Below are 14,309 nucleotides of genomic sequence, written 5' to 3' on the forward strand. Positions count from 1 at the left end.
TCAGCGGAATCACAAGAAAATACCAGACAAACCTAAACTGAGCGTCTTTCAACAAAGTGACTGGCCAGTATTTTCAAACAGGGCAGGGTCTTCAGAAGAAGGCCTGAAAGGCTGACCCAGATTAGAGGAGCCCTGACATCCTTGACAGTCTTGGGAAAGTAGCTCACGGCCTTCGGCATCCTGAAATCCCCGTTTGCACGGAGGCTTGCTTCCCCGCCTGCTACTAGCCCGGGACCGAGCGGCAGGCCAGGTCCTGAGACACTCCCTACGGGCCTGGCCGAGCCTTAGACTGCATGGCTGGGCCACCCACCCGGTGTCCGCCTCCTCCATTCGGTGCCAGACTTGCTTCTGAGGTGCTCCTGGCTCTTGCCAGCTCCCTTCCCATTCCCCTGACACCGACCTTTCCCCTAATGAAGTCTTGGCAGCTTTAACCCCGTCTTAGCACCTGCTTCTTGGAGGACCAGAGTTAGGTCCTGATCCAGAATAGACATTAGCGTGACAACGGACAGTATTTGAATAAAGTCTGTAGATTAGTAAAAAGTACTGTGCTAGTGTCAGTTTTCTGGTTTTGGTCGTTGTGCTATTGTTAGGTGAGATGTTGACGTTTGAGGAAGGCGGGGAAAGGGTAAATAGGTATTCTAAGTCCGAAGTTATTTCCAAATAACTTTAAAATGCACAGGAGGAAGCAGTTATTCTATCACATCTTAGGAGCCAAAAATAATAAATGTATGTATGTTTTCCTATAATCCTCTGGCATGAAATAGTGGATACTCAAAAGAATCTGAAAAATTAGCTTTTTTCTTTTTTTTTTTTTGAGTTGGAATCTCACTCTGTCACCCAGACTGGAGTGCAGTGGCCGCTCCTGGCCACCGCAACCTCGACCTGCTGGGCTCCAGCGATCCTTCCGCCTCAGCCTTCCAAGTAGCTGGAACTATAGACGCGCGCTACCACACCTGGCTAATTTTTTGATTTACTGTAGAGATGAGGTCTTGCCAATTTGCCCAGGCGGTTCTCGAACCTGTGGGCTCAGGCAATCCACTCACCTCAGCCTCCCAAAGCGTGGGATTACAGGCTGAGCCACCGAGCCCGGCTGCTGCCCTATTTTAATGTTATATATCTATAGACATTTTTCTTTTTTTAAATTCAGAACCTTCATATGTAAAATACACAGAAATGAAAAGGAAAGTAGTGAATACCGGCATGCTGAGATTGAGTCCAAATGAAGAAGCCTTCATTTTGAAGGAAGATTATGAAAGAAGACGGAAACTAAGATTGCTACAGGTATGATTTATTTGGAATACAGTTTTAATTTTTTGTCGTCCCCAAATTATTTGTGTTTTTTTACACTGGGATGTGCTAAATAAAATGTTGGATTTAAAAGCCTTTGGTGACTGTACAAGGGATCTGGTTCTTGGGCATTAACTTGTTTTGGAACATTTGGAAAATAGACTGAGTTGGTAAATAGATTAGAGAAGAGTTGGCGAGTGGGTATTATTTGACTCAATAAATATTGGAAAATAGTTTCTAAAGTATCATTTTTTAAATGATCTGTAATTGATGACGATGAAAACAAAAAGCTTAGAATGACTCGGAGAAGATCTGTTGTAAAGACTACCAGCTGCTATAATAAACTTGTTAGGAAGTTGTAGGTCATCCTTTTCTAGAAGTCTTTTCAAAGTAAGAACGTGAAGTCTTTGTGAAACATGTTTTAGGTACCATTCCATCTAGAATCAGAGATGATATGCCACAGAAATGGAGCTCTCATCTGGCTCTATCTGCACTGCTCCAGGCTGTAGATGTTGTTGAATCACATTTATGATTTTAACCTTTGAGAGGTTATCAGAGTGTTGGTGGCAGTTCTGCTGGGGCCTCAGGAGGGGGATACAAGCTAATCAGTTAGGGGACTTTAGAAGTAGTCTTGAGATTTTTACTTTTTCTGCATTGCTTGGATTTTTTACTTTTTCTGCATTGCTTGGATTTTCTGCTTTGCATAGTCATTATCTAATATCAGATGAATATACAGGAGAATTGATATTTCATTTGAGTTCCTGTTTCCAAGCAGCTTTTCAGAAAACTTTTAACCTCCTTTCATATAGTCTGTTAAAATATGTGTTCTTCAGGTACGAGAACAAGAAAGAGACTTCGCCTTACAGATTAGAGAAGACATAAAACAGAGGAGAAATCAGCAATTTGCTCATTTGGCAGAGGAGCTAAGGGCAGAATGGGAAGAATCACAAACTCAGAAAATACAGAACTTGGAAAAACTGTATTTGGCAAGTTTAAGACATATGGGAGAGGGACATCGACAGGCCAAAGAAAATGTGAGTCAGTGCTTATTTGACATCAAATAGTGGTAGTAATATTAGTTAAAAGTAAATTGCAGTTGTTGAATGCTTGTATGATAATATTTTCAGGTGGAGCTTGTTTGGGTGAACCTGAGCTTTTTTCTCAATTTGATATTTGAGAATAATAGTAGGTTCATTTCCTAGTAAGAGTCATGCCAAGTAAAATTCATATCAAATAAAATTGATCTTATAATGTTTAAATTAGGATTATTCTCTTCCAGTACTTATCTATCCGGGGAAATAAATTAATAACATTCTGAATAGAGCATCATTGTTCATCTCAGGTATTTTAGACAAATTCAATGGGGAAAATTCCGATTTCTGATTTTATTTCCTTTTTTTTTATTTCCTTTTTTTAAAAAAATTTTTAAAATTTTGAGTCGGTGTCTTACTCTGTCGCATAGTCTAGAGTGCAGTGGCACAATCACAGCTCACCACAGCTTTGACCTACTGTGCTCAGGCCATCCTTCTGCCTCAGTCTCCCAAGTAACTGGAGCAGGTGTGCACCATGCCTGGCTAATTTTTAAATTTTTTGTAGATACGAAGTCTTGCTGTGTGTGTTGTCTAGACTGGTCTCAAACTCCTGGGCTCAAGCAGTCCTCCCACCTTGGCCTTCCAGAGTACTGGAATTCCAGGCGTGAGCCACTATTCCCTGCCCCAATTTCCCATTTCCTGCCTTTCCTCATACCTCTAAAACATGGGTGGTTTGAATGTATATGCAGTTGGATTTCATTCACAAATAGCAAAAATTAGTTGAGAACTTTCAGAAACACAAAGTAGAACTTACCCAGTGTTTAAGACTGCTCTCTGACCTTATTTTATTTTGGCCTTATTTATGATTCATGGTTGGAAAATACTAGTTTATGGTCCCAGAGTCAGCAATAAACAAGCTGATTCCAAAGAAGGCAAATCTTTGCTAATAGCTTGTAAGGGAAAAAAAAAACTTTAAAGAATGGGGTGGTCAGTTTCATGGTCCTTGGTTTTAGTGTGAGTTTTTAGTAATAGCCATAGATTCTGGCCTCAGATTTTTGTAGCTTATTTTGTGCCACCATTAGCTTTGTGCTCAGTGCAGTGTTTCCCACACCCATGTCAATATAATTATACTACCTTCACAGTTTTTGTCCTGACTGGAAAACCACCCATATTGCTATATAGTATAGTAGCCATTTTAATTTAATGGATTCTTTCACTAATTTAACAATATCCTAAGTATTTCTTTTTATTTTAAGTCAGGATTTCACTTTGTCATTCAGGCTGGAGTGCAATGCTACAATCATGGCTCACCACAGTCTTGACCTCCTTAGCTCAGGTGATCCTTTGTCTCAGCCTCCTGGGTAGCTGGGACTACAGGTGCATACCACCATGCCTGGCTTTTTAAAAAAAATTTTTGTAGACACGAGGTCTCGCTTTGTTGCCTAGGCCAGTCTCGAGCTTCTGGACTCAAGCAGTCCTCCTGCCTTAATCTCCCAAAGTGCTGAGATTACAGGCATGAGCCACCACATCCAGCCATGTCCTAAGTAGTTTAATAGTCTATTAATATTTTTGTAATAATGTATTGATTTGGTTACATTATCTTTAAGGTAAAATATTTATATTTGTCCCCTCCTAATATGGCTTATCATCAGCAGTACCATTACCATGTCCTGGAAAACGCTGCTGTAGTATTTAGAAAAAGGATCACAAAATTGATAAGTTACTTCTGATATCATATGAGATGCATTTCTGTTCATCTTGTTTAATGTGACATTTTAAGTAGTATATGTTTTTAGGAACCTGATTTGGATGCTCTGGCACAGCGGGCAGCAGAAAGGAAAAGAAAAGCAAATTTGAGGCATAAAGAAGCCCTGAAAGTACAGAAAAATCAGAAAGAATTATTAATGAAACAAAAAACCTGGTAAAGTAATAATTTTTGCCATAGTCTCAACTGACGTGACTGGAAGTAGAGGTACACAGGATATTGTGTAAGCAGATATTAAATAAAAGTCATATAATATATCTATTGCATTCATTAAGCTTGTTTTAAAAGTAATGCAATGGGGGGGTGATTTGCTTAGATAAAGTAACTAATGAACGTTCTCTTCTAGTTGTGGTTCGAACATGTGAGTTTAACAGCAATTACTACATTTCTGGAGAAATGTATGGCTAGTTCAGAATGCATGTCAACCAAAGTCTATTTGTCTCTGATGGAAAGAAAAAAACCAGTGTGATTAAGGACATTAAAAGAGATTATAATTTCTGGAAGTCATTAGTATATTTTTTGTATTGTAAAATTTAAGTGCCATGTTATTAGTCAGCAGTGGTCATTTTATATAATGACTTATTTTTGTCAATATTTTTTGGTTTTTTTGCTCTAAATTATTCTAAACTAAAAAACATTGAATGTTTTTTGAGTTGGTCCCATTGTAGGGCTTTATGTCTTTAGATATACCTCTTTTTCTTTTTTTTTTTTTTTTTTTTTTTGAGTAGGAGTCTCATTCTGTCACCCAGGCTAGAGTGCAGTGGCATGCTTGTGGCCACCACAGCCTCTACCTTCTGGGCTTAGGTGATCCTTCCAAGTAGCTGGAACTACAGGTGCGTGCCACTATGCCTGGCTAATTTTTTGATTTATTATAGAGACGAGGTCTCGCCAAGTTGCCCAAACTGGTCTTGAACCCTTGGACTCAGGCGATCCTCTCACCTCAGCCTCCCAGAGTGCTGGGATTACAGGCTTGAGCCATCATGCCCAGCCTATACGTCTTTCAATTGGTAAACATTTTCTTACGTGTCTGCTATATATACACTCTTCATTAAGCAGTCCACTGAGCCTGTGGGATCAAACTGCAGGATTTCTTGAGATCCTATGACTTTTACATTTTTAACTGAGAGTTGTAATATTATTACTAAGAAATTAATTGATGTCATCTTTTGTTTTTTAGGCATATAAAAGCTCGAAAGGAAGCATTGCTTGTGGAAAAAGAGAGATCTGCCAAAATTACCAGCCTGCCACCTCCTCCTCCAACTCTTTTTGAGGTGAATTACTATGAATGTTAAGAAAAAGTAGGACATGATCATTCTTTACTATTAGAATTTAATTGCAGTCAAAATAACTATTATTTCTTTTTTTTTGAGTCGAAGTCTCACTCTTGCCCAGACTGGAGTGCAGTGGTGCGCTCACAGCCCACCTCAGCCTCAACCTGCTGGGCTCAAGTGATCTTTCTGTCTCAGCCTTCCAAGTAGCTGTGACTACAGGTCACTCCACCATGCCCAGCTAATTTTTCTTGATTTATTATAGAGATGCCCAGGTTGGTCTCGAACCCGTGGGCTCAGGCAATCCTCTCAGCCTCCAGAAGTACTGGGATTATAGGCGTGGGCCACTGCACCCAGCCAATTCCTTTAAACTTAATTTTTAATCATATAAGAACACTTGAGTATTAGAGTATACTTGGAGTATTTTAAAATAAATTTCGATATCATTTCACCAGTAAATATGTTAGTATGTAGCTGTTATATATAAGGGCCTTTTTTCTTAGTATAATACTGATATTGTTCCCAGTGTCATCTAATGCTCAATATATGTTCAGCCTTGCTCAGTGGTATCACAAGTTTTTGTTTGAAAAACTATAATGATTTTTATTTTTTTAAAAAATGTAGTGTATCTCCACCCCCCCTTTTTAATGCTCTTGGTTTATTGGGGGACAAAAAACTAGGTTATTTGTCCATCGACTTTTCTTTTTTTTGAGTTGAAGTCTCTGTCTGTCACCCAGACTGGAGTGCAGTGACACGCTCACGCCCACCACAACCTCAGCCTGCTGGGCTCAGGTGATCCTTCAGCCTCAGCCTTCCAAGTAGCTGGAACTACAGGTACACACTTCCATGCCCGGCTAACTTTTTTTATTTACTGTAGAGATGAGGTCTTGCCAAGTTGCCCAGGCTGGTCTTGAACCCCTGGGCTTAGGCAATTCTCTCACCTCGGCCTCCCAAAGTGCTGGGATTACAGGGTTGAGCCACTGCACCCAGCTCATCCATTGACTTTTCTATATCCTAGATTTGGCTCACTTTAAATTTAAATAGTCATCATTTTATAGATAAATTAAGATTCAGATAAGTTAATAAATTTGCATAGCATTATAAAGTAATGAAACAAATCTATTTCTTTTGGGGAGTAAAATGTGCACTTTTGTCATTTGGAGCTCTTTTTTTTTTTGAGTTGGAGTCTCACTGTCACCCAGGCTGAAGTGCAGTGGCACACTCATGGCCACCCCAGCATCGACCTGCTGGGCTCCAGCGATCCTTCTGCCTCAGCCTTCCAAGTAGCCGAAACTACAGGCACATGCTACCAAACCCGACTAATTTTTACTTATTGTAGAGACAAGGTCTTGCCAAGTTGCCTGGGCTGATCTCGTACCTGCGGGCTCAGGCAGTCCACTTGGCTTGGCCTCCCAAAGTGCTGGGATTATAGGCTGAACCACTGAGCCCGGCCTGGAGCTCATTTTTTTAAAGAAAAAAATTTTAGTTGACTAAGTAAAGCAGAAATTAATTTTAATTAATTTAATTAATTTCTTAATTGCTTCTCTTATTCACAATAGTTTGTTCGGATTATTGACATGGTTAGCTGGATGACTGTCAAAATTACACAGTTCTTTTTTACTGAAAAATTATGTAGAAGTTAAAAAAAATCACACAAACACAGGGATGTCTAATTCGTTTACTTAGAAGTATATTTTATGTGTAAGCTTAAGTACCCAAAACTCACTTCCTAGGCCTTTTATTTTATCAGCCTTTCTGCTTTTATGTTGAGCCATCTGCCACGTAATATCTGGTCCAACAAGATTAAGATAGAAGGGTCATATTTCAGTCACCTTCTCAGTACAATGTAAGATGATAAAAGGCAGGTAGTATTTTATCCGTTATGCCTTTTGGTTACCTTTGTCATAATTCCTAATATTGATGACAGGCCAAAGCCGAAAACTTAAAAAAGGAAAAAAAAACTATGTAAGTGCTTTGACAAGCATGAATTGTATGTAAAAAAAAGTATGGTTATGGTTTCTTCCCCCAACTTCTTATATCAAAGGTAATTTTCACAATACAGAGAGGTTAGAAGAAGTACCATGAATGCCTGTTTGTGTTATTAAAATAGATAGGTATATGTATGTATAGTTTAATGTAAATTGCAGAGATGACATTTCATCCTAAATACTTCAGCATTTCCTTGTAAGAATAAGGACTTTCTCGAATACAACCAAAATACCATAATTGCACTAAGAAAATTAATATTAATTCCTTAATACCACTTACTATTCAGTTCATAATCAAAATTCTCCAGTTGTCCCTAAAGTTATCTTACAGTTTTTTCTCTTTTTTTAAACCCAGGACCAGTCTAGGTTCACACATTACTTCGATTATTTTGTCTCTTTGGTCTTTCTTAATCTAAAACATTATCTTCTCCAACCCAAGCCAACATTTTTCACATCTTTTGAAAAAACTAGTTTCTCATTCTGTCTTTGTCTTATGTTTCCACATGGTGTCTTCCACTGTGTTTTCATTAAACTGGAATTTAGGTTTAAAAAACTTGATTATATTTAGGCAAGACAGCTATATAGGTGATGCTATATAATTTATTGCAGTGGTTCCCAACCATGTTGGCATCAGAAATCAGTTTCTTGGAAGACAGTTTTTCCACTGACTGGGGGGGCAAGGGTGGTTGGTTTGGGATGATTCAAGTGCATAACATTTATTGTGCACTTTATTTCTATTATTATTACATTGCAATATATAGTGAAATAATTATACAACTCACCATAAAAAAAAAAAAGGGGATGGACGGAAGTGGTAAAACAATGGGTAGGCCACTCACGGACTAAAAAGTGTCAGATTCTGACTTAAAGTCTATCACCAATTGCAACTGTACAATTAAAATACATCAACTCACTTGCCACTCACTAATAGGGCTTTGAGAGGAGTCTACAAGCAATTGATTTATTATGATCTCTATGCAGTCAGACCTCATTGTTAATGTTAATCTGTATTTGCAGCTGCTCCCCACCGCTGCCTCAGCTCCATCTCAGGTCATCAGGCATTCAGTTCTCATAAGGAGCACGCACCCTAGATCCTTTGCATGCACACTTCACAACAGGGTTCATGGTCCCTTGAGAATCTAATGCCACCACTGATCTTACAGAAGATGGAGCTCAGGTGGTCATGTGAGCAATAGGGAGTGGCTGTAAATACAAATGAAGTTTCCTTCGCCCAGTGCTCGCCTGTGTGGTCCAGTTCCTAACAGGCCACTGACTGGTAGTGTGGCCTGGGGGTTGGGGACCCCTGATTTATTGCATCACATCAGGAGGCACGTAATGGGAGGTTGCTTCTCTATTAACGTGCAAAGTTTGATGATTTGGTTATGGGGATGACTACAAGAGATCTCCATCAAAGTGGTCTCTTTTCAATTACCAGGTAATCTATGAGGTGATACTTTGGCACCAAGTGGATATCTATTATTCTCCTAAATTTTTATTCATTGGCCTAGTTCTTTTTTAAAAAGAATGAGAGATTTCTCTCATCAGTGGGCATGAACTCTGGCCTTTTTAAGAGGACAGGATATATTCTTTGTTTTTTACCTCTGCCAATTTTCAGAGTATCAGGTCAATATAATCATCAATGCCATTGGTGGTAAATGAGTTTTTCTTTCTCTTTTGTGAATATTACTGCGGACTTGAGGGTTTTTATTTATTCAGTATTACATAGTCAATTTTAGTCATTTTTCTTCTTGCTGATTTTCCTAATGTCTGAAATTTGATTAGCTGAAGGTTCTTCAAGTTGTTTCTATGTGCCCATTACTCCATGAGCACTTCCTTGCTGTTTGGCCTGGCAGAGGGCTTAAGTGCACAGAGTACTTACTCTGTCCCACATCTGAAATCTGCAAAGAGCCCTGGTCTTTCTTTAGTGGAAAAGTGGTATTTATAAACTAAGGTCTGGGTGGTTTATACATATATATTTATTTATTTTTGTCAGAGTCTCACTCTGTTGGCCAGACTGGAATGCAGTGGCATAGTCACGGCTTCAGCCTCAACCTCCCAGGCTCGGGATCCTTCCACCTCAGCCTCCCAGGTAGCTGGGACTATAGGCATGCGCTATCACACTTGGCTAATTTTTTTTTTTTTGGTAGCGATGCGGCCTCACTATGTTGCCTAAGCTGGTCTTGAACTCCAGGGCTCAAGCAGTCTTCTCTCCTCAGCCTCCCTAAGTGCTGGGATTGTAGGTGTGAGCCACCATGTCTGGCCTAAGCGGCTATGTTCCTACTGGACTAAAAAGCAATGTCTTAGAAAGAGACCCATTGCCCAGGGCAATAAAGGTGTTTGGGATAGAGCAATGTCTCTGAATATTTTGATTTGGTTGTGAATATATGGCAGAGAGGAGAGGGAGAGGATTTTGGTTTGGGAAAGGCTAAATTGTGAGGTCTTGGGAGACCAGGGAAATGTACCATATGAGAGCATTGTGTCATATACACAGGGTATACGCGCATCTAAACATATGAATGCTGAAAAGACTAGGGGAATGAATCTAGACCACTTAGTTTTCTCAAACCAAAATCTTTCTTTAATTAATCCAGCAAAATGACATTATTGTTTGCTTATTTGTTTTGAGTCAGTGTCTCACTGTCACTCGGGCTGGAGTGCAGTGGCGTGCTCATGGCCACTGTAGCCTCGACCTGCTGGGCTCAGGTGATCCTTCCGCCTCAGCCTTCCAAGTAGCTGGAACCACAGGCGCGTGCCACCATGCCCAGCTAATTTTTTGATTTACTGTAGAAATGACGTCTCACCAAGTTGCCCAGTCTGGTCTCAAACCCTTGGACTCAGACAATCCTCTTGCTTCTACTGCCCAAAGTGCTGGAATGACAAGCATGAGCCACCGCACCCGGCTGACATTATTTTTTTGTGTACTAAAATCTTGAGAACTGCTCATGTGGTAAAAAGAATGAACATTTATTGTGCGCTTATTTTTAGGGCTGGGCATGGTGGCTCATGCCTGTAATGCCAGCTCTTTGAGAGGCCCAGGCAGGAGGATTACTTGAAGTCAAGAGTTCAAGACCAGCCTGAGGAGCTTAACCAGACCCACTATCTATTAAAAAAATAAATTGGGTATAATGGTGTATGCCTGTAGTTGTAGTTACTCAGGAAGTTGAGGTGGAAGGATTGCTTGAGCCCAGTAGTTAAGACTGCAGTGAGCTGTGTTCATGTCACTGTACTCTGTCCTGAACAACAAGAGTGTCTCTAAAAAACAAACAAACAGAAACTAAAAGATGTTAGTTGTACTGAACTTTTTATTTATATCTCATTTAATCACCACGTTAGCCTTCCAAGATAGATATTATTCCCATTTCACAAATGAGAAAAATAGAAGGTCAAGAGTTAAGTAATCTAGCAAAAGTCATTTAATAGGTAAGTGAGAGAACCTGAGTCTATATCAAGGTCTGTCTAATTCTGTAAAGCTCGTGATCTTTTTACTGTGACATTTAGCTTTCAATGAATCTACTTCAGGGTTCACTCTCATGCTCATGGTCACTGTAGCCTCCACCTGCTGGGCTCAGGCGATCCTTCCGCCCCAGCCTTCCAGGTAGCTGGAACCACAGGCGTGTGCCACCACACCCAGCTATTTTTTTATTTATTGGAGAAATGAGGTCTCCCCAAGTTGCCCAGACTGGTCTTGAACCCCTGGACTCATGCAATCCTCTTGCCTCGCCTCCCAAAGTGCTGGGATGACAGCCATGACAGGAAACCTAATCTTTTCATAGTACTGTTAAATTTGTATTGAAAACCCTGAGATGCTATAAAGACATGTATCTGACATCTTATGGAGTATTTTATACATTGAAAAAACATATTACTGTATCTTTTTTTTTTTTTTGCAACTACCTTCAGAGATAGTTGACCAGATCCAGAAGAAAAATCTGCTTTGTTTTATTTATAGTTATGAGACTTCTTTCTTCCTTGGCTATATGTTTTTTTGAATTTAAGAGACACTGTCTTGCTATGCATGTTGCCTAGGCTGGAGTGCAGTGGGTATTCATCAGCAAAATCATAGCACACTGCAGCCTTGAACTCCTGGGCTCCTGCCTCAGCCTCCTCACTAGGTGGGACTGTAGGCTCATGTCACCACTATTGGCCTTTTTTTTATTTTTCTTTTCTTTGGTTGCATGAGTCAGTCTCAGTCACAATAGAGTGTTTGTTTTGTCCTGTACCTAGGTTGATAAGACTAGAAATAGTTACTGTGGAGCAAAACTAAGACTGGAAGATAGAAAGAACATAGGAAATCAACTGAATGATTTTAAGTCATTAACATTTCATTCTTAACTCCTACCCTAAGGACTGATATGGCTAAATATTTAAGTGCAGTTCACTAGAATTCATGTTATATTTGCTAAAGATCCGTGGTTTAAATCTCAAATTGTGATCCTAATTTTGGGGGGATTACAAATTCAAACTGAATATAATTGCCTTTATTCTGGAAGTACTGTTACTTTAAAGTTGTATGTAAATTGAATCACATTTTTATATCAGATTACACAATTTTTAGAGATTTATTTTCTTCAGAGTTCTTTTTTTTTTTTTTTTAAGTTGGAGTCACTCTGACGCATAGGCTGGAGTACAGGGACACACTCATGGCCACCCTAGCGTCAACCTACTGGGCTCTGGCAGTCCTTCTGCCTCAGCCTTCCAAGTAGCTGGAACCACAAGCGTGCACTACCACCCCCGGCTAATTTTTTATTTACCGTAGAGACGAGGTCTCACCAAGTTGGCCAGACTGATCTCAAACCCGCAGGCTCAGGCAGTCTACTCACCTTAGCCTCCCAAAGTGTTGGGATTACAGGCAGAGCCACCGAGCCTGGCCTTCTTCAGAGTTCTTAACATCCCTCTCAAGAAGGCTATGGGTTATTTTTAAAGGCATTAATTTAAAAACTACTAAAATTCTTTTGTAGAATGAAGCAATCATATCTAATGTGTATTACCATCTGGATTTTTGTTTTGTGTCTTCAGTCTTACTGAACTTTAATATTAACTAGTTAAAACCGGGCATGATGGCACACGCCTGTAGTCCCAGCTGCGTGGGAGGCTGAGACAACAAGATAGATTGAGCCCAGGAGTTCAAGACCAGTCTGGGCAGCATACCGAGACCCTATCTCAAAAAAAAAAAAAAAATCACACACACACATATACTAGTTAAAATTTTCATTATTGGGAAAAAAAGTCCTTTGTAGTTATATCCTTTACCTCAATTATAAGACCCTGAGTAAGGTACCCATCTAGATATGTTTCCAGGCACTGACCATTGAGTATCTTCCAGCTGGTCTAGATAGTTCTCAACTTTGGCTGTACATTTGTCACCTGGGGGGCCTTTTAAAAATGCGAGTGCTGGGCTCTGTTCCCAAAGATTCTGTTTTTTAATTGGCTTGGTGTGGGATCAAGACAGCAGTTTTTTAAAACTACTCAGATAACTCTGTCCTTGTTAGACTGTTCTTTTTCTTTTTTGAGTCAGTTTCACTGTCGCACAGGCTGGAGTGCAGTGGCACAATCCCAGCTCACGACAGTCTTGCCCTCCTGGGCTTGGGTGATCAATCGCCTCAGCCTCCTGAGTAGCACAGGCACGCACCACCACTACTGGATAATACTTGATTTTTTTTTCTTTTTGAGATGAGATCGCACTATGTTGCCCAGGCTGGTCTGGAACTCCTGGGCTTAAGCAGTCTCCTCACCTTGGCCTCCCTTGGTACTGTGATTAACGGCATGAGCCACTTTGCCCAGTGTCAAGTATTCATTTTTACTTGGTTTTCTTTAATCCCACCTTCATGCTTTTTATATTGTTTTCTCTTTTTCCTTGAGTCCTTCTCATCGTTCCACAGTCATACATGTTACAGCTAAATCTTTGATGAAAGTTTTAGGACCAAAACTTAAAATACATCATTAAGCATTGAGAAAAGAAGAAAGGCTAGGGTGAACTACAATAGAATTCTTGTGACTAAAAATGGAATAGGACATAATAATGCATGTTAATTTTCCTATACAAATAGTGAAATGCTTTTAATTTGATTTGATACATTTAGAAGATTTAAAGGTGAAATGTCTCTAAATAAGAAATTGAGATGAATAGAAGACATTGATTAGTTAAAGGTACCTGGAAAATGTTTTGAAGTACTAGTGAATCTTGTTCTTTTATTAAAATTTGAAATAATCAAACAGTGGAGGGTGGAAAATATTTATTTTATTGTGAGCAGATTTTTAGTGTATCTCAGATGAGGAGACCTGATTAAAATACAAAATTACTTTTTTGTGTTGGATTTAGCTTTAAATGAAAATTAATGCTTTTAACCTATTTTTTATGTTCCACTTTCCAGAACATTGGAGTAAAAAGAATTTCTGCAGAGAAAACCAATAGTTCTACCTATCATCACCTTTACACTTTTGTGAATAGAGAGATGGAAACAAAGCAGGTGATTGACTTGTTTGTTCATGCCTTCACTTTATTTCTAGTTCATTGAATTGAATTATATCTTGGTTATCTTTATGATGTTGCCAATTATCAAAATTTGAACATTTCTAACTATCCTGCAGTAATAGTGATAAAAAAATCTTTCAAATATGCTTTGAATTTTCTTGTAAGGTTTATGATGGTTTAATATGAATGAAAGAAAGTAGTTGGGTATTTTAATGACTATGTTTTAAAATAGCAGATTTTTCAACTTTTTATCATAAAAAACATGCTGTTTGTGAAAAATTTGGAAGTATACACATAATCATAACTATTGGAAAAACACCAATGCTTTTATCACCAAAGAGTATTTGGGTAATATTTTAATGAATTCATCATCGCCTTTATTTACATATAAACATATTTCAAAATATTATTTTATTTATTTATTTATTTTATTTGGAGTCTCACTCTCTCGCCCAGGCTGGAGTACAGTGACACACTCACAACCACCCTAGTGTCGAC

The 14,309-nt window shown here is 39.1% G+C and overlaps 1 protein-coding gene across 1 annotated transcript in view; it reads left to right on the forward strand.

Annotated features, from left to right (window-relative positions):
• The first annotated feature begins 1,149 nt into the window (after positions 1-1,149).
• The window catches only part of LOC103270386 (centrosomal protein of 295 kDa-like), a 41,329-nt gene continuing 28,169 nt past the window's right edge, over positions 1,150-14,309 (forward strand). The window contains exons 1-5 of the mRNA XM_008067908.2: positions 1,150-1,281; positions 2,121-2,321; positions 4,115-4,239; positions 5,261-5,354; positions 13,711-13,806. Of these exons, the coding sequence (XP_008066099.2) occupies positions 1,174-1,281; positions 2,121-2,321; positions 4,115-4,239; positions 5,261-5,354; positions 13,711-13,806 (624 nt within the window). The 5' untranslated portion in view covers positions 1,150-1,173. The remainder of the gene's footprint in view (positions 1,282-2,120; positions 2,322-4,114; positions 4,240-5,260; positions 5,355-13,710; positions 13,807-14,309) is intronic.

This window comes from Carlito syrichta, unplaced genomic scaffold (assembly GCF_000164805.1).
Source record: "Carlito syrichta isolate Samal-C Ts95f unplaced genomic scaffold, Tarsius_syrichta-2.0.1 Scaffold309822, whole genome shotgun sequence".
NCBI classification, from domain to species: domain Eukaryota; kingdom Metazoa; phylum Chordata; class Mammalia; order Primates; family Tarsiidae; genus Carlito; species Carlito syrichta.